Raw genomic sequence first — 23,347 nt, forward strand, 5'->3', positions numbered from 1 at the left:
AATGTTGGAAAGAAAGGCACGGAAGTCCTAGGAATCCCGAGGACTTGGGGAGTAACTGGGCCCACCTAATACCTGCACAAAGCCCTGCTGCCCCAGCTCGATGGTGCTGGAGGCCTGGAGGAAGTGTGGGCTGAGGTAGAGGCCCAGCCGGAAGGAGAGGCCATCTGTGTTGATGCACTGCACCTTTTTCTGTGGGAGCACAGGAGGGAGACTTGGTCAGGTGGGTGGCACCACCAGGAAGGAGGGGTGGTCTGGCAGCAGTCCTCTTGTTGCCTCCTTAACCAACTTCTTTCATACTGGGGACTGAACCCAGGGCCACTCTACCACTGAGCCACATCCCCAGCCCTTTTTATGTTTTATTTTGAGACAGGGTCTCCTTAAGTTGAATGATCTGCCCACTGTCACACAGCCAGGGCGTGCTAGGACCCTCCGACCTGAGAGGCTGACGGCATAACCCACACAGCATCTCCCGTGTAGAGAAGGGGAGACTGAGGCACACTGGAAACACCTGGGTTGACAAGATCATGGCCCCAGCCCCAGCACCAGACCCTCGACCAGGTGGCAGCATAGTGACCATCCATCTTACCCGAAGTGGTGATTGGCCAGATAGGAAATTGACCACCACCTGCAGAGACAGAGCAAGGAGCTGTTTAGAACCAGAAAGGACCCCACAGGGTCTCCCACCCAACACACCCATCTTATGCAGGTGGCCAAACCGCACCTGTGCCACCGAGTGCCAGACCTTGCTCCCCCAAACACCCCTCAGCCTGGAGCACTGGGGGACAGTTGCAGGGACACCTTTCTGGCCCAGCCCTACCTCATTGCTGATCACGTGTGTGGTCACCTCCATGCCACAGCTGGAGTAGGTGCTGCGCAAGACGAGCTGGTCAGCACTGTCCTCAGCCTTGCAGCTGGGGTCCCAGAAGGTCAGGCCTGTGATGGTGCACCTGAGAGCCTGGGCCAGGGAGGGTGGCACTGTTAGGAGGCCTAGGCTCCCTGGGGCCAGACCCTTACTCCCAGCACCAAGGACTGCTCATGGCTCAGCAGTCCCAAACCCCAGCCCCTCTGCTCCTCTCCCCTTTGTGCGACCTCATCATCCTGAACCATTTAAGACAAAACTTTTCTTGAACTTCTTTATTTTTGGACTCCACCTTGTACGAAGCAATAATATCTGTGACTTCAAGAGTCTGATTTCCTTCATTAATATTCTTCTTTTAATGTAAGTATTAAAATAAAGAACTGTTAAAACTAAAACCGTTCATTAGAGGTCCACATATAATCATCGCTCACACCCCGGGGCATGCAGACCCTAGCGGCAGAATGCACCTTCAGATCTGGGGTGTGCAAACTTTTCCTATAAAGGACCTGACAGTAAATATCTCAGGGGGGGCCATTTGGTCTTTGTCGTAATCGCCCAGCTTTTTTTTAATCACCCAGCTTTGTTATCATAGCCTGAAAGTAGCTGTAAATGACTGTGTCTGTGTTCCAATAAAACCTTGTTTTTTTAAAAAAAATATTTATTTATTTATTTTTTTAGTTTTCGGCGGACACAACATCTTTGTTTGTATGTGGTGCTGAGGATCGAACCCAGGCCGCACGCTGCATGCGTGCTACCGCTTGAGCCACATCCCCAGCAATAAAACCTTGTTTACACAGTCAACAGGCCAGAGTTTGCCAACCCATCTAGGAAGTATCAAACCCTAGAATTTCTGTCACCCTCGTAGGATCAGAGATTCTCAGAGTCTCAGAGTTGAGTGGGCAGCTGAGTCCAGCTAACCCACAAACCTACATCCACTCCTCAAGGACTGCCTCTGATTGCTTCTGAGTCCCAGCTCCCTGGGGCCACCTTAGCCTTCCAGGTGAGATGGCTCTCAGGGAAGTTCCAGCATCACATGGGCCTGAAATCAAACCTTCATGGGCCACATTCCCAAGTCAATGAGAAGGCAGTGGGCTCTGGGTTTAGGATGAATCTGTTTAGACCCTTCCACAGGTGTTTCACTTCTATGGCCTTAAAGAAAATGTGCATATTTGTGTGTGTGTGTGTATGTGTGTGTGTGTGTGTGTATGTGAGAGAGAGAGAGAGAGAGAGAGAGATTAGGGATTGAAACTAAGGGCTCGTGCATTCTAACTAACTCATGCTCTACCACTGAGCTATATCCCCAGCTTTTGATTTTATTTTGAGACAGGGTCTCATTAAGTTGTCCAGACTCATCTTGAACTTGAGATCCTCCTACCTCAGCCTCCTAAGTGGCTAGGATTACAGGTGTGTGCCACTGTCCCTGCCCAATTTTTAAAAAATGTCCAAAAAGTTAAATAGCACTGCAATGGGGGCTGGGGGTGTAGCTGAGTGGTGGAGCGCGTGCTGAGTACATCAGACCCCGAGTTCCATCCCTAGTATTGAAAGCAAAACAGAATAAAAAGTCCCACTAGCCAAAATATAAAGAATATTTACAAATCAGAAGAAAGGGTGGAGACATCTGGGCTCAGGGCTGTATGCCCGAGATCCCAGTGACTAGGGAGCCTGATGGAAGGAAGATCAAGTTCAAGGCAGCCTGGGCAATTTAACAAGATCCTCAGCAACTTAGTGAGACCCTGTCTCAAAATAAAAAATAAAAAGGACTGAGGATGTGACTCAGTGGTAAAGTGCCCCTGGGTTCAAACGCCAGTACCCAGAAATAAAGAGACAGAGCTACGCCCCCTCTCACTTCTAACCAAAGAATTATAAATTAAAAAAGAGATGGAACACCATGTTCCACCTCCCACACTGGCAAAGGTCTTCTTTGTTTTTGTTTTTAACTACAGTCTAGAGAGAGAGAGATGTGGTCAAAGTACTCTCATAAACCAGCAGTGAAAATTCAAAACCTCTTTGGCAAAGCCAGTTGGCAACATGTATCAAAACTTCATAGATTTTGGGCTGGGGCCGTAGCTCAGTGATAGAGCACTTGCCTTGTTGAGAGCCACAGCCAGACTGCGGCAATGGGGTAAGTTTGTAAAAAAAAAAAAATCACAATGTATTCATCAAGGAAACAGAAAGAGAGTGGGAGAGCTTCGTGGGGTCCCTTTTATAAGGGCACTAATTCCATTCATGAAGTTACCATCCTCATGACCTAATAACCTCCAAAGGTGCCACTTCCTAATACCAGAGGTTCAACATACAAATTTGGGGGAATACAAAATTCAGCATCTAACTCAGGAGGGTAAAGCTTGAGTTACGTGGTAGGCTGTGGTGGGGTGGGGAGTCTCTCAGGTATTTTAACTAACTCTCTCTCTCTCTCTTTCTCTTTCCTTGATGAATACATTGTGATTTTTTTTTTTACAAGTGTGAGGCACTGGGTTCCATCCCAGCACCATATAAAAACAAATAAAGGCATTGAGTCCATATACAACTAAAAAAAACCAAAACAAAACAAAAAAAAAAACACTTCATAGACTTTGATCCAGAAATCCCACCCATGTGGAAATCTATCCTTAAAAAACAAAAAACAATAAACAAGGCACTGTGGTGCAGGCCTGTAATCCTAGCATCTTGGGAGGCTGAGTCAGGAGGATTACAAGTTTGAGGTCAGCTGAGCAACTTAGTGAGACCCTGTCTCAAATTTAAAAAGTTAAAAAGAGCCGGGGATGTAGCCCAGTGGTAGGCACCCCTGGGTTCAATCCCTGGTACCTAAACAAAAGAAAAAAGAGAAGTTCTATGCAAAATGACATTTTCTGCATATTTATAATATAGAATTGGAAACAAATGTTTAACAAAGGAGGAGGAATTCATTATGGCATGTCCATATAATAAAATAATATATGCTTGGTAATAATATGATTAGGCACAGGTGTCAAAGTTTCAAAAGTAGGTTAAGTGAATAGGAGAAAAAAGTATCGATTATGATTACACTCATGAAAGAAACACAGAGAAATCACACCAGACAGCAACCCAACCGAAATGTCAACAGTCACTGTCTTTAGGAGATAAGATCAAGATTTTCTTCTTTTCTAAGTTTTGTTTATTTTTTTGTTTGTTTGTGTGGTGCTGGGGATTGAAGACAGGGCCTTGTGCATGCAAGGCAAGCACTCTACCAACTGAGCTATATCCCCAGCCCCTTGTTCAGTTTTAAAGCTTTTTTTGTTTTGCTTTTGTTTGGGGGATTGAACCTAGGGCCTCATGTATCCTGGCAAGCACTCTACCACTGAGCCATGTGCATTATTATTGTTATTATTATTATTATTATTATTATTATTATTATTTTGTATCAGCAATTGAACTCAGGGGCACTGAACCGTTGAGCCACATTCCCCAGCCCTTTTTTGTATTTTATTTAGGGTCTCACTGAGTTGCTTAGGGCCTCAAAATTTAGCTGAGGCTGGCTTTGAACTCACGACCCTTCTGCCTCAGCTTCCAGAGCTGCTGGGATTACAGGTGTGGCCACTGCACCTGGCACATGCATTATTTTTATTGTAAATATTCCTTTGTCAGTATGGCAGAGACCACATTGTGCCTGCTAAGTGTTATTATGTTAAGTGACCTCCCAGCTCAGCCAACTGTGGGATTAATGACCCCCTGGTGTTATTTGCTGAGCTCTCTGTGCCACTCCTGACTGTTTCAGTTTGGCCTCACTGAATTCTCGCCATGAGGTAGGTACCATTACCAATCACATTTTAAAGTGGGAATACAGGCTTGTAGAGAGAGGTGACTTGTCCCCCCCTGCCTGGGTGGGGCCCCAAGATTCTGAGGCCAGGGAGGAACTAGCTGTTAGAGGGCGGGCGGGCTGGATTCTCTTACCTCCACCAGATCTTTCTTCAGTATCAGAGTCATGACGTCATGGGCGCACTTGGGCTGGATCAGGGACATGAGTAGCTCTGGGCTGCAGCTCTCCTTGGGAGGGGTGGTTGGGACCGGTGCAGGTGAGGTCTGTAGTCCACCGCCTGGGGGGCAGTAGGTGGTGGGCAAAGCAGGCAGTCACCGACTGGGGGAAACCAACCTTGCAAGTGACTGAGTTAACTCCCCCGCTGGGCTCTGTGGTGTCAGGCACCCATGCTGCTAGACAGCCCTGCTCTTCTAGGGTTCACCTGACTGTGTCTTTGTGGATGGGTGTGCCTTCCTACAGCCCCATGGGTGGAGCTATGCTCACCTGTTCCTTTGTAATATAACCCCTTGCCCTGTTTGGGATAGAACCTTCCATGGAAGTGCCTTGTGTGTGTCCCCTCCTCTTACTGTGCCCTTGGGTGTGGCCTACCCAGGTGTCAGTCACCTGCTGACAGTGGACATCCTGAAGATAGACTCAGCCCCCTGAAACCTGACCCCTTGCCTCATTTGAATAGCTTCTCCTCAATAAAAGGGGTCAGCACATGCTCTCGAGCTCTCTCTCTTCCTGTGGACCCTTAAGGTCAGAGGAGCTGTCACAGTGACCCCTAAGAAAAAGGTCTTTGTGTCTCTTGTGCAGTTATTTTGCGCAGCCCAGTCAGCCCAGTTCCCCTGGAGTGACCCCTGAGCCTTTGAGTCGTGAGAACAGAAATCCGGCAACCGACCACTCACGATGCACTGGCACTATGCTCTCGGGAGGCCAGCTATTCATTGTCCCCATGCTGCAGATGAGGACAATGAGGCCCAGAGAGGTCGGTGCAACTTGGCCAAACTTCCAGGACGCCGTGGCAAGTGACCCAAGGCCGGCAGGGGAGAGGGGCAGGAGAGGGGGCTGGCTCACCACAGCTGGGGTCCCTCAGCGAGACAGCGCTGGCCAGAGGGAGCTCCACGAAGGAGGCCACGATGCTGGCGTTGAGTGTCCGGGCCTCTCCCAGCAGGCCTTGGAGTGTATCTGGGAGCACAAAGCCACGGATGTTCTTCTCTGGAAAGATCTTGAAGGAGTACTCGCCAGTGGTCTACAGGCCAGGAGAGAGCAGAGCGGGGAGTCAGGGTGCAGTCGGGCCGGTGGCGGGCCAGGGACCCGCAGGCTAGGCAGGGTGATGCCAGGCCTCCGTCCTGCTCTTCCTGGCTCCCCTGTTGCTCTGCCTGGCCACCTTCCCCTGACTACTGTCTCCATTGTCCTTGAACTCAGCTCAGGGTTCACCTCTCCCAGAAGCCCTGGACCCTGTGCTCCGGGTTAGGGGGCTGCCAGGAGGAGGTGACCTCTGGGTGAAGATCTGAAGGAAGGACAGGTGGTGGACACAGGCAGAGCCCTGGGAGCAGAACCATCTGCCTGAAGCCCAGCGTGGGGTGCGGTGCCTGCAGGCGGCCTGAAGGCAGAGGCGAGAAGGCGGGTGAGACTTACCCAGATCTGCATGTTGTGGTTGGCGTCGATGAGCCAGGACACGTCGGGTGGGCCCTGCAGGATGAGGATGGCGTCGGGATCCCTGGAGGTGCAGCTCAGTTCCACCTTCACTGTCACGGTCCGGGGCCTGCGGCGAGACTGACAGGTCAGCGCGGGTGGAACACGGGGAACGCGGGGTCTGACGGCGACCGCGGGCTGGGACTGGGCCTTGGCGTCCAGGGGGCAGCGGCTGCGCTCTTCCCTGGCCCGGGGGGGGGGACATGGACATGGGACTGGGTGGGTCGGGTAGGCTCTGGGCCCCACGAGGGGCGCCTGGGCGGGCCTGGAGCGGGGCGGGCACCCTTACCCGGCTCCAGCACCCGGCAGCACCCGCACGATGTGCGCCTCCTTGTGGCCGGCCACGCCCTCCAGGCGGCAGCCCCGGACCAGAGCCGGGGCCCGCGGCTGCCATTCGAGGGTGCGGCCCATGTCCCGGCCGGCTTCCAGCAAACAGAAGGATGGTGACTTCAGGGCTGCAGAGACAAACGCACCTCAGTCCCCTCGGGGGCAACCTGGCTCCTGACTACACAGGGCTCCATCTTCACCCAGCGCCAAAGGCAGAGATGGGCCGGCAGCATGGAGCCTCAAGGGTGGGGCCTGGGAGGACCCAGGTCCAAACCGCGACGCCACCACTTACCTTCTGAGCCACCCTGTGCAAGTCCCCGGGCCTCTGTTTCTTCATCTGTCAATACAGGGTTAATACAAGGAATGAGTCCATGGCCCGGGTTGGAGATACAGCCTGGCCTCCACCCCGTGCATCCTTCCTCTCTCGTCTTTCCTATAGCTCCTACCAAAACCTAATATCATAGAATTTATCTCTTTACATGTTTATCATCATCTCCCTCATCAGAGTGGCAGCTCCAGGAGAGGGGAGTCTGTCTCCACAGAGCATCCGGGTGCCTAGCAAACTTGGCACACAGTAGATGCACAATGAACAACGTGACAGTGCTGGGGGATTGGGGGCTTTAAAAAAAAAAAGGAAAACCTGTCATTTCACATAGTTCAGTCTGATACTTGCTGAAGGAGGAATCGCTGTCCCCTTCCTTGCTGTGTGTGGCCCAGGGCAAATCATATCCCACTTGGGATCTTTAGCGCCTTAGTCTGAGGAATGGATCAGAGGTGCTCAGATTCCTCCAGAGCTGGACGGAGCCCAGAGTGGCTGCAGGGGAAGCTGACCTTGGCCCAGCCGCAGCAGGACACTGCTGGGGTCCTCCAGCGCCGCAGCTGAGGTGATGGGGCCCTTTGTAGCCGCCCAGTCAAGGATCTGGCTCTTGGCGGTAAAGGATGGCAGCTCTGTGTGGTTGGCTCCCCAGGGCTCTTGGCAGAAGACCAGTTTGGGGTTCTGGGGAGACAGAGAGTGCTCAGTCCTTTCTGTCCTGTGCAGGAAGTTAGGGAATAATATGGGGAGTCTGCCCTTTGGTTGAGAAGAGTCCAGGGCTGAAAGTGTGGAAGCTGGTGGATCTGCAGTCATCCCAGAGCCCCCAAGGGCTCCCCCACCCCTGCCAATCTGCTCTGTCTGTCTTCCACACCTGGGGGCTGTAAGGACACATATCCTTCTTCATCCACCTGTCCAAACATGGCCCCGCTGGGGTTCTACCCATTGAACCCACATGAAATGACATCTGGCTACCTTCTGTCCTCCTCTACACTCTGGCCCATCCCTGCACAGGGCTCCACATGCAGGAGGCACCAAGAAATATTTGTCTGAGTTGGTGCTGGACTCGGGGCTCAGCATCGGGGGACCTGCCATACCAGCTTCACCCTGCCACCCGGCTCCCTGAACACGGGAAGGCAGGAAGGAAGGGAGAACAGGAATAGATGAAGAAATGAAAAATGAAGGAGACAGGGTGGTCCTGCTTTGGGGGACCTCATCATTTGGAAACTAGATATGCATCAAGTCATTGGAAGCAAAAGAAGCCAGAGGATGTCATTTAATAAGGAACAGAGGAGCGAGATGGGTCCCCTGGTTGGAAGGACTGGGAATCTAGGAAGCTCCCACACCTCCCCATCTTCCTGCCAGTGCCCTGGGGGAGGAGCTGGTGGGCTGGGCAAGGAAACTAGGGGGGATTCAGAGGAAGCTGTTGGGGCCACTGGTTCAGAGTTCCTTTGTATTCCATCTCCAAGGCCAAGGCCTTGAGCTGAAGCAGCAGCAGCAGCAGCAGCAGCAGGGCTTCAAGTTAGATATTAAGGAGCACTGCCTGTCAGTGACAGTAGGTAAGACACCATAGAATGATCCCTCTAGAATAGAACCCACAACCCTCTCTGCAGAAATTAACTAGGGGGCAAAGTGATCCATTGGTGAGGACCACAGGTCCCTTGGTGGGAAAGACTGGGACTGGATGGTGGTTTAAAAATGGGGGCTGGCTAAGGTCGTCAGTAAAATGGGTCTACAGCAGGGAACCCAGGGCTCAGTGTTGTCAGTGTCAGTCGCCTGGCGCCAGGTCTGACACTCAGGCCCGCCCAGCTCCCGGGACGGCTCCCGGGCTCGCAGGTGGACTCAGCCCCAGGAGGAAGGCGCTGCTGAGGCTGAGCCCGAGGCTGCGACCATGGTCCTGCATGCGCAGCCTCCACCCCAGAAGAGCGGGAGAGGGAGGGGGAGGAGCCACGGCAAGTCCTGCCCCGACTGGCCTCGGTTTCCCTCCGGGCTCTCTTGGGGTGGCCCAGCTCTTCCCTGCCCACCGCCCTGGCCCTGGGCCCTGGGAGCTGGCCGTGACTTTCTCCCTCCCGCCAGGGGCCTTCCATGCTGGCTTCGCTGCATCCAGATTTTCCCCCCTCCACCCGCCCGCCCGCCCATCTCCGACTTCTGCCCTCTGCCTGCAGTCCTGCCCCCCCCCCCAGTCTCTCTGGTGTCCCCTCCCCCGCCCCGCTGGCCGCCCGTCAGTGTCTGTTTCTTTCTGTGCCTCCTGGCCTGCTCTGCTCTCTCCTCTGCTTTGTCATCTGCAAGAAGAGCTGCTCACATCTGGGGCCACTTCCCAGGGCCCTCCCTGTGTAGGAGGCCCTGCTGACCGGCCGCAGGCTCCCTGCAGTGGGACAAAGCCTGTGGGTCCTTTCTCTTCGTGGATGTGTCTAACACTTAAGAGTTGAGCTTTTAAAACATATTTTTTTTTTTCCTCCAACGTGAGCCCTGTCAATGAGGGCAACTCTCCCAAATTCGGCAAAGTATAAAGAACAAAATCAGAGTCTCTCCTGATCCCATGTCCCTTTCCTAACCACTGTTAACACATTGTTAGGTTTCCTCATGACCCTTTTCCTCTGTACTTAAACATTTTCAAATATCTTCTAACTTTATCAAAGACAATGAAAATGTTATTTGATGAGATATCATTGGGCCGAACTGTTCCACTGAACAGATGGGCACGCTGAGGACCCCCGCTGGCCAGGTTGTACATCAGCCTGACTCCCACTCTTGGTCTGGGTTCTTTGATCTCAGGTCTTGCCACCCTCTGGTGTCTCTTTGTCAGGGCCCATCAGTCACCTGGCAGGGCCCTGGTGAGTCAAACAAGGCTGTAGAGGCAGGAGACCCTGGCCAGGGCCTTGGCCTGGGTTTGGGGGTGATGCACTCACGTAGGCCAAGTGGAGTGGGATTCCCAGAGCCTGGAGCTGCAGCAAGACGCTCTTGTTCGCCACGAGAACCAGAAGCACTTCCCGATGCCGGGTGCCATTTTGCTTGGATGCCTGGAGGGTCAGCTCCAACTTTGCCAACTCCTGGGAGGGGACAGGGAGACACACAGACCAGTCAGACTTGCACAGCTGGGGCCACTCAGCTAAGCAGGGAAAGCTTCCACTCCACTCCCCCCACTCAGTTTGGTTTCTCTTGGTTACCTGCGAGTAGAGTCAAGCCCCCCAGGATGTGCCAGAAAATATATCAAATGAATGAATGAAATTAGTCCCAGCAAATCCCAAAGGAGAGAAAAAAATTGGGATGAGCCCAAACTTCTCAATAGTTAATCAAGATTTATCACTTCCATTGATTACCTGCTGTGTCCTGGCCTGTGAGTCCTGTGTGTATAGTTAGTGACTGCTCCCCCATTGTCCCCTCTCCCTCTATGGTTGACCCTGGTGCAGAGATTCTGCTTTCAGCCCACAGGAGACATTCGCAGTTGCTCCCCTAAGAGCTGGAGGTGCAGCTCAGTGTAGAGCATGTGCTTCGCATGCAGATCACAGCCAAGGAACCGCAACCAGTGGGTGGGAGACCCACCCTCCACTCGGGGGACACTCCAGAACCCAATATGTTTCGAATTCCCCTTTTAGTTTGCAGTATTCCTCTTGTCTCACTATTTTAAAGTGCTAAGATGCCAGTCTCTATAATACCATTATTTTAATATAAAAATGTGAAGTGGAATTCATTTTATTTCTGACTGCATTTTTTGGTGTTTTTTTCTTTTTTCTTTTTTCTGCTGGGGATAGAACCCAGGGCCTCGTGTATGTTACCGCTGAGCTACACCCCCAGCCTGCAGAAAAATTTTAACTGATGGGGGGCTGGAGGTGTGGCTCAATGGTACAGTGCTTGCTTAGCATGTGTGAGGCCCTGGGTTTGATCCCCAGCTACAAGAGCAAAAAACAAAAGATGTTTTTAAATTGATGTAATTATGTTTTCATGACAGCAACAGTAATATCCACACTTACACATGGCTTTCTATGTGCCAGGACTATTCTAAGTATTTTCCATTAACTCATTTAATTAATGAAACAACCCTTTATTATTCTCAATTGCAGATGAGGAAACTGAGGCCCAGAGGCGCAGTCATTTGCCCATGATTGCACAGCAAATAAGCTGGGGCTGGGATTCGGACCCAGGCAGGCCTCTGCTCTGAACTCCTGCCATATTTTTCTACATCTTATGACCAAGAAGTAAAAGATGACAGTGATCCACAGGGCATAACTTCTGTGGAGAGTGACCTCCGCTCTGCCCGTCGCTTTCTGAGCAGGCAGGGTGTGAATGGCTGAGGAGCAAGAATGAAGAGACAGCTCAGGACCCCAGAGCCCCATGACTCTCCAGGACAAAGACAGACGCTTTCCTGTGCTTCCAGAGCCAGCAGCTCTCAGACAAAAGCTTGTGGCCAAGAGCTGACCCCAAAAGTCTCCTCCCCCCGTCAGAAGGGACAAGCGATTTCAAGATGGAGACACCGTGGAAAGCGTGGGGATTCACATCAGATTGCGTTTCCCCAGCTGACGCCACCGAGCCAGAGACAGCGGGTCAGACCCTGGAAAAATCTGCTCAGAAACATTTCCGCTACTCAGTAATAACACTGTAATCACTCTTTGTGTTCAAGTTCACTCTTTAAAACAAATAAAAAAGAGAGCAAATACTGTGACTTCATTTTCAGTGTTCCACAAATCAGCTCTGTCCCTTTGGAGGGCTCTTTAGGCAATTATTCTTCAATAGTGATTCTCACACTGGTTTACAGTAGAAGGAGAAGAGGCTTCACGTTTATGTGTGCATCGGTTCGCATCACATTTTCTAATGGGTTTATAACGTCGTTTCAAAGCATCTGTTTCATCAGTTGTTTAAAATATTATGCATTCTAAACACTTTAATAACTAATTGCTGGATTTAAGGCCATTTTTTATGAAATGCGAAATATCTAACTGTCAGAACCAGCCTTTGGCTCCAGGGCTGTGATCACTACTTAGACCTGACCAAAGGAAAGTGCAAGCCACCTCGCTGGTGTGGAGACCAGGCCTGATGCTCTGTCCTATGTCCTGTGAAACCATCAACTATGGGCACACAACTGTGCCTATCCACAAACCACTCAGGTTCTTCTCTGAATGGGTGAATTTTACCTCAATAAAGTTGTTACGAAAAACAACTGAGTGCCAGTGATTTCACCGGGTTCGACCCCGCCCGGTCTGCCCCTGCGCTGAGCACCGTGGCAGGTGCTTCTGATCAAAGCAGGAACAGGTGTCCTCCCATCTTACAGATGGGGAAATAGAGGCTCCAGGAGGAAGCTGCAGAGGCAAATGCAGGCAAAGCCGAACCCAGGGCCCGTCAGCCTGGGCCTGGACCGTGCCCTTCTCTCAACTGCACCTCAGTGACACTTGTTTGTCCCCACCCTGAGAGGAGAACTTCAAGGGGTACATATGGCGGAGAGACGGGCCCCATGACTTGGCAGATTGCAGCCAGGGAACACCAGTGGAAGGGGAAAGCCGTCCTCTGACCCTTGGTGGACACCCGCCAGCTGTGGGAGCCAGGCTCTTCTTGGAGGAAAGAACCCTGTGTGATGGGACCAGCTGCTACCGCGACACCGCCGGTGCCTCCGTGCCTCAGTTTCCTTGCCTGTGAAATGGGAATATGGCTGGAAAGCAGAACCAGGCGGGGCTCTGCTGAAAGGAAGTGAAGAAAGGGAGATGGAGGTCAGGGCCCGGTCAGCTGGGGTCAGAAGGCTAGGAGGCTAGAACTTTGTGACATTTGTCACATACTCAGTTCTTCTCCCAGGGCTCCTAAGCCAAACCCACCACTGCCTTGTCACCAAGACTTTCCTGTTCAGTTGGGGGACAGGGAGGCTGAGGCCAAAAGCTGGGGGACAGTCTCCTGCCAGGATCACACATGAGTGGTTTGGATACTGGGGGAGGCTGGAAAATGGGGCTCCTGGGGTCCCAGAGCTCCCAGGCCTCGCTGAGGGCCAACTGGTTACCAGAAGACCCAGTCGGGTTTCCATAGCAAACATTTCCATCCCCAAAGCCTGACTCACCGGCAGCCACTCGCACCCACCCGACTTCCCTTCTCTCTGCCCCCAGAGGCAAAGAGAGGGGCCTGCCTGCCCCTGCCCCAGGCTCCCAGTCTTCTAGGTGAGATCCTGGGGAATTCAGGGCCCAGGCATGGCGAACAGGCCAGCCAGCCCCTTGCCCCCAGCCCTGCAGGCTGGGCCTGCCCGACCCTTCCCTGAACTTGTGGGCGGGAGGTGAGTTGCTATTTTTGTGCCCACAGATGCCATTGTGGGGCCAGCGGTTGGAGGTGGGACGGGGGATTTCAGAGAGGAGGCCCTGAGCGCTAGTAGCCACTTATAGAAAGCCGCTTCCAGCAATTCTTCTAGGAGTGGAGTCTCGGGGCTGCCCACAGCTCCCACCCTCAGGGCCAGCCGGAGGCGGTCACATTGGAGCCAGCCGTCCCTCCGTCCACCCAGCAGACTCAGACAGTGCATACAGGAAGGGTGGCCAGGGAAAGGGGTCAGAGCCAGACAGACCCGAATTCAAATATGTGTACTCAGTCATTAGCCTGTGACCCTGGACAGTCCTCCTGGGCCTCAGTTTCATGATATGGAAAATGGGCTGACAATACGTCCCCCTCACAGACTCACAAGGATGCTGTGTGACTCTGCCTCAGAGTGGGCTGTCCAGTGTCCAGCTAGGCATGGCTGGCCCTCTGTGGATGTGGGTCTTGCATCCGCAAATTTGAACAACCACAGATAATTTTTTTTTTTTTTAAGGAGACAGGGTCTTCCTATTTCCCCAGACTGGCCCTGAACTCCTGGGCTCAAGTGATCTTTCTGCCTAGCTAGGACTTCCAGGAGTGTGCCACCAAACAGCTCCAAAATATGTATGTATGTATATATAATTTAAATCGTGTCTGTGCTGGACATTTATGAGCTTTCTCGCTTTCTTTCTCTCACTCTCTCTCTCTCCCTTTTTTTTTCTTTTTTTGGTACGAGAGGGGGTGCTTTGCCACCGAGCCACATCCCCAGTCTTTTTATTTTTTCATTTTGAGACAGGGTCTCGCTAAGGTGCTGAGGCTGGCTTTGAAATTGTGATCCTCCTTCCTCAGCCTCCCGAGACGCTGGGATGACAGGCGTGTGTCGTGTGCCTGGCAGGGCTTTTCCTTCTGTCGCTATCTGTGTGTCCCTGGCATTGTGGCAGGTTTTATAATAATCTGGAGACACTTTAAAGAGGAGCAGATCATTGCTCAGGTATGTGCAAGACCACACCACTCCACACAGGGCCTGAGCGTCTCTGGATTCTGGTATCATCCGAGGGGATCCTGGAACCCATCCCCCCAGGGACACCGAGGGATGGCAGCACATGGGCACTCACCCAGGGCAGTGCCACAGCTTTGGATGTCAGACCTGGGCAGCAGGTAGTGGGACGCCACAGGGAGTGTGACGAGCCACAGGGAGGTGTCTGCTCCCATCTGCCCGGGGGAGTCAGGCTCAGTGCTATTCAGGAACTGGGTGTCTCCTGCATTCCCGCCGGCCTCCTGGGGGTCCCTCAGCGCTTAGTATTTGGGAGTCCTGGTCTCCAGCCAGGTGGCCACAGAGGGGGCTTCCAGAATCCCTGGAGAGATATGTTCTCCCCACCCCCACAGTGGGGCCTCTGCTCCCTCCAGCCCTTCTGGGGGTCAGCTGGGGCTCTCCTTGCCTCCCCTGACTCTCTTTCCTGCCAGAGAGGCCGGCTAGGGGGCTTCTGCTCCCCCCAATGGGGATGGGAGATGGTACAGCAGAGAACAAAGTTAACCCCTGAACAACCAAACAATGACCCAGGCACTCAAGTGGCAGATGACAGAGGCTTATGCTCAGATATCTCCTCCTCCTCCTTTCTTTCCTCCCTCCCTCCCTCCCTTCCATTATCCACACATCATCCAGCAGATATCTAACCCCAGGCTGACTTGGAACTGGCCACCGGGGACACTGTGAGAGACAAGCCCAGTCCCTGCCCAGCACATCTGACCCCTGCCCACCCAGGCCCCTGGGTCAAGCCCGCCTCTCACATTTGAAAATCCTGGAACAAGAATATGATGGCAGCTGCCGGCCCCAGCCCCGCTCCTGTCTCTGCAGCCTCCTTCTGACAGCACAGCAAGGACCTCAGGTGTCCATATGTGAACAGCCCCCCATATGCCCAAACTCTGCCATCCTACCCCCAAATAGCCAACACCACCCCCCTTCAGGCCTAGAGAAGCTGCCCCTCCCAGAAAAAGGACAAGAAAGAGCCACACCAGATGTGAAGGCCATGCCCATAATCCCAGCAACTCAGGAGGCTGAGATGGGAGGATTGCAAGTTCAAGGCCAGCCTCAGCAACTTAGCAAGACCCTGTCTCAAAATTAAAAAACAAAAAGGGCTGGGGATGTGGCTCGGTGGTGGAGCACCTGAGTTCAACCCCCAGTACCCCCGGCCAGAAAAAAAACCATGCAGTCCTGGGATAAGGGCTGTGTCATTGGGTACGGAATTCAGGGACCCTCATATCCACAGCAGAAGCTAGAGAGGAGGGTGAGGTTCAGGTGGGCACACCCCTTTGTCCACACAGTCCCCCTACCCTGGAGGAGGGATCAACTGGAAGATGGCCATCGAGAGGTCCCTCATTCTGGGGCCCAGGGTGGGGGCCCCTTGTCCAGGCCTGGGGGCTGCACTACCTTCCACAGCCCCTTCCCAGGATGATCTGGGGAGCCTGGGGTCCCTACTGGATCACCTTCTCTGCCGGAATGGCCCTGCCTGCCCCTCTGGCCAGGCTGAGTCAGTTCCCAGTCCTGGCCCTCCTCTGCCTAGGCGTGGGTGGGGTGTCTTTGACTCGCCCGCCCCGTTTGCCGGGAGTGGGGTGAATCAGCGGCCGACCCGGCTCTGCCCCGGCCTGGCTGCTGGGGCTCAGTGAGGAAGACGGCAGATCAGCGCAGCGGGTCTGACGGGAATTGCTGAGACACCAGGCCGGCTTCCTGTCTCCCGGGTCAGGATGTGATCCCGGCCCCCTCCCGGAATCCAGGCTCCGGCCTGCCCTTCAGGGACCAAGCAGATAAAGCCCCTGCCCAGCAGCCCCCTGGTGCATCTGCAGACCACCCCAACGCACACGCACACACACGCGCACACACACACACACTCTGGGCCTCGCGATGCCTGGGGCTCTCCGCGGCCCTTGCTCAGACGAGGGCCACCCACCCACAGGAAGTCTGAGGGTTTTGAGGCCACGCAGAGATGGTCGGGAAAGCCGCTTTCTGTGCCAGGATTGACGAAGGCGGTAATAGGTCAGGAGGGATCTGGCTGGCTGTTGAGCCAGTCCCACCCCACAGAGCCACCAGCCTATGTCTCTGGCCTCAGGGTCTTGACCCCACCAAGTGCCAAGCCTCTGAAAGCCTTTTCCCTAATGCCCCTCTCTTCATGTTCAGTGTTTGTCCCTGTCCCCTGAAGTCACCCACAGGCCCCTGCACCCCTGCCCCCTTGCCGATCCCATCACTCAATTCCACGGCTGCCAATGTCTACCTCCCCGCCCATGAGTGGCATGGGGCAGGAAGGGCCTGGCTCTCCTTTCTCTCTGTATCCTCAGTGCCCAACACAGGGGGAGCACAGAGCAGGCATCTGGTGAGAGCTGGTGGAGGGGCCCGTGGAGCTGTGGACCCCTGCTGGGGGCCGCCTGGGGAGGAAGGTGCCTTGGAAGCCATAGCTTCCTCAGTGCAGGACTTGGCAGGATCGTGGAACAAGGAGCTTGGTACAGAGGCCCAGCTCCATGGGGCTGGACTACAGTTAGCCTCTCTGAAAATGGATTCCTGGCCTCTGCCTCTTCTCCCTGCAGGGGTGTTAACGGGGAAGACACAGACCCTAGAGAGAAGCAATGATACTAACAACAACCATGACTGCATGCCATACGCAGGCTCTGGGCAGGCCCTGGGCTCTTTTTTGAGACAGAGTCTCACTGAGTTGCCCAGGCTGGCCTCAAACTAGTCATCCTCCTGCCTCAGCCTCCCGAGTCACTGGGATCATAGGCAGGCACCACTGCGTCTGGCTGTGCTCAGTATTTTGCCTGCATGATCCCTTGGGATTCTCAGAGCAACCTTGTGAGGTAGGGACCATCATAGCGACGGACCCAGAAGAGGTCAGCCAAAGTTCTACTGGGGACCGTCTGGCTCCAGAAACGGAGTTCTTATTGTTGTTGTTGCTTTGTTTTGTTTTGAGATGGTGACTGGATAAGTTGCCTCCATCTCCTGAGCTCAGAAGATCCTCCTGTCTCAGCCTCCAGAATAGCTGGGACTACAAGGGCACGCTCGTCAGCAGCCCAGCTAGGACCTGTGCTCCTGGCCCTGCCCAGGCTCACACTTGAGTAGATGCCAGGCTGGGGTCAGGTTCTGCAGCTCTGTGATTCTTGGTGAGACCCTCAAGACAAGAAGGGTGTGTGGGGGTCCACCCCTTGCACTCCAAGTACACTGCAAGGTGTGACCAGTGACAGATCCAGGGCTGGGTGTGGTTCTCCTGGGCCCCTGCGCTCTCCGCCACCTCCTCAGGCGCTTATGCCTAGGAGCACAGGAGCTCAGAGCCTGGCTCCGAGAAATAAGTCAGGCTGAGGTCCCTGGAAGAGGCGGGGATGACAGGGGGATTCTCTGTCACCAACTCCAGGGTCCTTGAACTGCGACGTGAGTACGGTGGCATACTGCCACACTCGTAAAAACCCTCCACTGACTGTCTCTGCCCATAGACAAAGAGCAAGCTCCTTAATAGTGACAGATCTTTTCCGTCTCCGTGCCCTCCTCTGCGATGAAAGGCAAGCTCCTGCCACACGCTGAGCCCGCCGACAGACTCTCCCCTTGGTCTCTCCTCTGCTCTTCCCCACCCCGCCACACTCAGCCAACTCCTGGCCCTTCTTCCTGTTGCTCCTCCTGAAAGCCCTGCCTGACCTGGGCCCCTGGGAGGGCTCCAGTCTTCCGGGCCCTGGCTGGCTGGCTCCCATACACCTGGACACCTGGCTGGGCCCTGCTCTGACCTGTAGCCTTGCTCTGACTGTGGACCTCAGTTGACGATCCCAGTCACCCCTAAGAGGTGCGGGGACCTAAACATCAGAGCAAACGAAGTGAGTTCACAGAAGGCAATCTTCCATATCATTACCAAATTTGGAAAAAAAAAAATTACAATGCCTAGGAAAAAAACACATAAAATATGTTTGGTGCTATCTGTGGCTTGGGGGTTATCAAAGCCCACAGTCCTCACGGCAGGCAAGGCGGTGGGGAGCAGGGCCCCCCGATATTGGTGGTCTGGGCACCTTCTTATCACCACACAAATGCAAGGCAACTCAACAGTTTTGGGGGCAGGTTGGCCACATGTTTACCCTGAGCCAACGCTGCAAATTGCTATTAGGACCTAAGGCCACGTGGGCCAGGTGTGGCCTCCAGCCCAGGCAGGCCCAAGCTGGCTGACCTCTGAAGAGCCAGGTGACAGCTTGGCTCTGGATCCCCTGGGGATTTGGGGTGAACTCTGGCCTTGGGCCTGTTTCTTTACGTCACAAAACTAGCCTCCGTTCCTTCCTCTGGGAAGCGGGGACGAGAGTGGGCCCTGGCAGGTGGTCCTGGAGAGGCTTCTGCGTGGACCGTGCTTAGCCCCTGGCAGACATCGGCCCCAGCGTGGCCCCAGCGTGGAGTAAGGAGAGACAAGTGTGTTCGTGTCGTTAATAAGAGGCTCAGACAAACCGAAGGTGGGCTTCAGAGGGCTCTCCCGGTGGGGTTCGTCTTGAGGTTGGACTCGCTGGCTTTGGATCTTGGACACTGCCCAGTGGGGCCATAGACATTGGATGGGGGACAGTCCAGGGAGGAATATTGGAATTCAGCTAAAAGAAACCCTTTTTCAAGGTCCACGCTGCCTACAGTGGCGTGAAGTCCCCTGAGAAGCCGTCAAATCCCTTCACTGGAGACGCAGGAGCCCCGCTCAGCCCCCTGGCTCTTCTCCCCAGCCCCCCCACCTAGGTCTTATGGTTCTCTCCAAGGATTGCCCCTGCCACCAGAAATGCCACCTCTTGGGTCCCCAGGGAGGACTTGACCACTATCGCAGGGGCGACCACAGGAAGACCCTCATCCCAGGGCCCTGGAGCTCTCTCTGGGCCCCTCCTGACCCTGCAGGGGCACTCACATCTGGGAACTCCAGGAAGAGGACGTGGACTTCAAGAAGAGCGTTGGGATTATGTGCCACGCAGCCCTCAGACACCTGGCTGGTGGTGTATGTCACCTCTCCCCTCTGGGGGTCCACAGGCTGTAGGTCACAGTGGACACTTTCTGCAAGACCTGTTGGAGAAGCAGAGGGGAAGACGGACAGATAAGAAGCAGGCCAGGAGGCTGGGTGCGGCTCTGGGCAGAGCGCTGGCCTAGCACGTGGGGAGCCTGGGTTCCAGCCCGGCACTGCCGCAGCTAACAAAGAAACAACACCCGAGACGGGCGCCCACTCAGGGCTCCACCACGTCTCCACAGCCACCCTACGAGATAGGTATCAATGAGGCCATTCCGCAGATGAAAAACTGAGGCTCAGAGAGGAAATGTCTCTTGCCTGAGGTCACAGTGCTACTAGGCCAAAGGTCACGGATCAAAGACAAGCTGCCAGTTAAACTGTGAATTTTAGATAAACAGTGAATAATTTTTAAACTACAAGTATATCCCAAGATATTGCATGGGCTATACTTACACTAGAGGAACTTACATGGTTTATCTGAAACTCCAATGTAACTGCACTCCCATAGTTCACCTGCTGCACCTGACACCCACCAGGGTCAGGGTCCCGTGAACAGGCCTCGAGGCCGGTCAACCCTGAAGAAGGCAGGAGCCAAGACAGGGGACACAGCTGTCCCCCTCAAGGCGGCCCAGGGGGACCGGTTCTGAAGAGGCTGAGAGTTTCCTGGCCCCGGGACAGGGCGAGCCTCGAGGGTAGCCCAGGGGGAAGGAGGCCCCAGAGCAGGCCTCGAGGCTGGCCCGGAAACCAAGGTCCTGAGGGAAAGCGATGGAATTTCGCCCTGACGGCAGAGGAGGAAGAGGAAGGGCCCTACACCTCGTCCTGAGGAATGTGCTGAGGGGGGGGGGCTGGAGGAGGGAAGGAGGACAGGGAAGGGGAGACTGTTTGGAAGTTTGTGTCTCCATCTTGTCGCGCTCACTTCCTGTTTTCTTGGAGATCAAAGATGGGCGCGGAGGGACTGGCCTCACGTCCAGCCGACGCCAGCTTGGAGGGGGGGCAGGCAGGCTTCTCCTGGACCCCGCCGTCTGCAGCCTGACCCGGCCTCCTTCCCCACCTTTCCCGGCTTTCCGCAGCCCAGGGGAGGGAAGATGGCCACCCGGCCATGGACTGGTCTTGCTGCTCAGTCCTGCGAGATGGTTCTGGACGAGGACCTTGACCACGGTGGGGACCCAAACTTTACGAGGCCTCCTCTAGCCCCATCCTGATGTGCCAGGACTGCAGAGGGTCTGGGCAATATGGCATTTTTGCTCCAAGCAAGGTCCTTGGAGTTAGGGTGACCTGGGTTGGAACCCAGGCTTATGAGCTAGGTGGCTCTGCTGAACGGCTTTCACCGCTCAAGACCTTCAGTTTCCTGATCTGTAAAATGACAATAAGAATAGAACCCAGGCCAGGTGTGGTGGCACACGCCTGTGATCCCAGTGACTCGGGAGGCTGAGGCAGGAGGATCACAAATTCAAGGGCAGCCTCAGCTACTGAATTGCCCTCAGCAATTTAACAAGATCCTGTTTTAAAATGAAAAAAGCAAGAGGACCGGATGTGGCTCAGTGGTTAAGCGCCCGGGTTCAATCCCGGGGACCAAAAAAAAAAAAAAAAGAAGAAGAAAAAAGAATAGAACCCAATAACACACAGAGGTTGTTGGGAGCCTCCATGGGGCTGGGCATACGGTCACTCTTTTTATTACAATTATTTTATTGGCTGCAGTCGCTATAGAAGATCTGACTCTCTTAAGGGGGGGTGAAGTGGTGGGACGGGGCAGCCTCCAGGTGAGGGTCCTGTGGGAGGGACATCACTGGGGTCTCCTTCAACCCGATAGCTTCAGGGCTGGCACCCTCTCTGGCCATCTCCACTCCTGACCCTCTAGCCCCCAAGGCTTGAACCTCATTCCTTAGTCCAAACCCAGGTTGTACAGATGGGGAGACTGAGGCCCAGCGAAGCAGAGACACAGCCTGTGGCTGACCAGCTGGACCTGGAACCCCTCCCCAGGGGGCCTGGGGTCTGGCCTGCAGAGCAGCGCTGTGCCTCCTCCTTCCCTTCCGACTTTCCCTGCCCGCTCCCCAGACTTCCAGGAACCCTAGTTCCTCCTAGATTGCCGGGGCCGCCTGGGGCCACCTCCTCCATGCCGTCAGCCATCGGGAGAGGCCACAGGCCTGGCCATTATGTCATGATCAGATAACGGGCCAGGCTGGGAGATCAGATAAGAGGTCCATTTATTTTGGGGCCTTTTCGAATCCTGGCCACCCCCACCCCGCAGACGGAGAATGGGGAGACAGGAGGGAGTGTGACGCCTGGGCCTGTCTCCTGGAGCCCGAGGCGGGCCCAGACGCCTGAAAACAATCCCCTGGCACCAAGGGAACGCCAGGGCCTCCTGGGACCCGGTCGGAGGAGGCGCCGCTGGGGGCCTGGGTGACCCGGCCTCCCAAGAGAGACCCTGGAGCCACCTCCCCACACTCTCCCCTCCTCTGGCCTCCCTAACCCTGAGCATATAGCCACCTCTGGGGCTTTGCAAACCTCTCTGGGAAGCCACAGAGGATTGGGGGCAAGAAGAGCAGCTCTGGAGATGGATGGCCTGGGTCAAATCCCAGCTCTGCCTCTGAATTCAGGGGGGGGCCGCTCAGAGCAGAAGCCAGTCTGAGTCTCCTGCTGAGTATACCAGAGACTGCATAGTGCCCGGGCCTCAGTTTCCCCATCTGCAGACAATCATTATTGCAGAGGCTTCCAAAATGCTTATTGGGAACCGGGCGTGGTGGTCCACATCTGTCACCCCAAAGGCTGGGGAGGCTGAGGCAGGAGGATCACAAGTTCAATTCAACCTCAGCAACTTAGCAAGGCCCCTAAGCAACTTAGCAAAACCCTGTCTCAAATTAAAATATAAAAATATTAAAAAAGGGCTGAGGACATGGCTGAGTGCTCCTGGGAGTCCACCTGGGGGGCTGCCTTGAGGCTCCACCTGAGTTAATTCTTTGCTCTTCGCAGCAGCCTCTAGAGACTGGAGGAAAGTGAAGAGTGCGGGGGGGGGGGGGGGGGGGGGGTGTCCGAAGAGTTTGCCCCAGGCTATCAGCGCCTAGGTGGCAGAGCCTGGACTTGAGCCCTGACAGCCAAGCTAGCACCCAGCATACACCTCATGCCTGTGTATCACTGGATGCAGTAACCTGAGTGGCCACAGGTGCTCAGGACACCACTGCTGTGAAGGCTCACTCACGATACAAGGGCAGATCACTTTTGTTCCTAATTTTTTTTTTTTTTGCTGGGGAGGAAGGTGAGTGCCAGGGATTGAACCCAGAGGCACTTAACCATTGAGCCACATTTCCAGCCCTTTTTATTTTTTAATTTGAGACAGGGCCTAGCTAAATTGCTTCTGGCCTGGCTAAGCTGTGATCCTCCTGCCTCAGCCTCCCATGCCGCAGGGATGACAGGCATGTGCCAGCACATCTGGCTCAGGGCAGATACCTTTTAACAAGGTCCTTCTTTGCAGAGAAATCTGTCTCCTCTTCAGTTCCCCACCACCCTTCACTCCTTTCAGGGTGCATTGCAACCTCACAGATTTCTCAGCCACGAGTGAGGCCTCCACTCCCCTCTACTCCCGTCTTTCCCACAGTTTCCCAACACCTGTAGGGTCAAGTTCACGTCTGGCAACCCAAAGTGGGGAGTTAGGAAGACCAGGGATCTGGGGATGGGCTGGGGCTCAGTGGCAGAGCGCTTGCCTTACTTGAGTGAGGCCCTGGGTTCGGTCCTCAGCACCACAAAAAATAGATAAATAAAATAAAGATATCGAGTCCAACTACAACCAGAACCTCTGATCCTGAATCTGCCACCTTCCAGCTGCCTTTCCACTCCTCAGTGATGCTACCTGGACCACAAGCTTGATACCTTCCCCAAGGAAGCGGTGAGCATGTCCCTAAGGTGACAGACACACAATGCCACATTGGCTCCTGACGAATGGAGGGCACTCAGGACCCGGCAACTGCCATCACAATTAGGCAAACACAGTCAGTGGGGACACAGGCTTTCCCTCCACACCCAGCTTTCTCCTTGTTCTCAACATGGCCTTTCTCAGACTAATAATCACCCTGGGGCTGGCCCCTGGCCCACTTCTCTTCATCTTCAAACCCTGTGGTGAGAGTCTCACTGGAACGACCCCTCCTGTCCTTGGTGCC

General features: G+C 54.4%; 1 protein-coding gene across 1 annotated transcript in view; it reads right to left on the reverse strand.

Annotated features, from left to right (window-relative positions):
- The window catches only part of Eng (endoglin), a 31,720-nt gene that overhangs the window by 3,594 nt on the left and 4,779 nt on the right, over positions 1 to 23,347 (reverse strand). The window contains exons 2-12 of the mRNA XM_046451281.2: positions 19,104 to 19,255; positions 9,861 to 10,001; positions 7,473 to 7,638; positions 6,934 to 6,978; positions 6,604 to 6,769; positions 6,258 to 6,384; positions 5,694 to 5,868; positions 4,772 to 4,914; positions 818 to 955; positions 587 to 625; positions 73 to 189 (exon numbers count right to left, since the gene is read on the reverse strand). Of these exons, the coding sequence (XP_046307237.1) occupies positions 73 to 189; positions 587 to 625; positions 818 to 955; positions 4,772 to 4,914; positions 5,694 to 5,868; positions 6,258 to 6,384; positions 6,604 to 6,769; positions 6,934 to 6,978; positions 7,473 to 7,638; positions 9,861 to 10,001; positions 19,104 to 19,255 (1,409 nt within the window). The remainder of the gene's footprint in view (positions 1 to 72; positions 190 to 586; positions 626 to 817; positions 956 to 4,771; positions 4,915 to 5,693; positions 5,869 to 6,257; positions 6,385 to 6,603; positions 6,770 to 6,933; positions 6,979 to 7,472; positions 7,639 to 9,860; positions 10,002 to 19,103; positions 19,256 to 23,347) is intronic.

This window comes from Marmota monax, unplaced genomic scaffold, assembly GCF_021218885.2.
Source record: "Marmota monax isolate L192 unplaced genomic scaffold, Marmota_monax_Labrador192_F-V1.1 WCK01_AAM20220418_F8-fsc00020, whole genome shotgun sequence".
Taxonomy (NCBI): Eukaryota; Metazoa; Chordata; class Mammalia; order Rodentia; family Sciuridae; genus Marmota; species Marmota monax.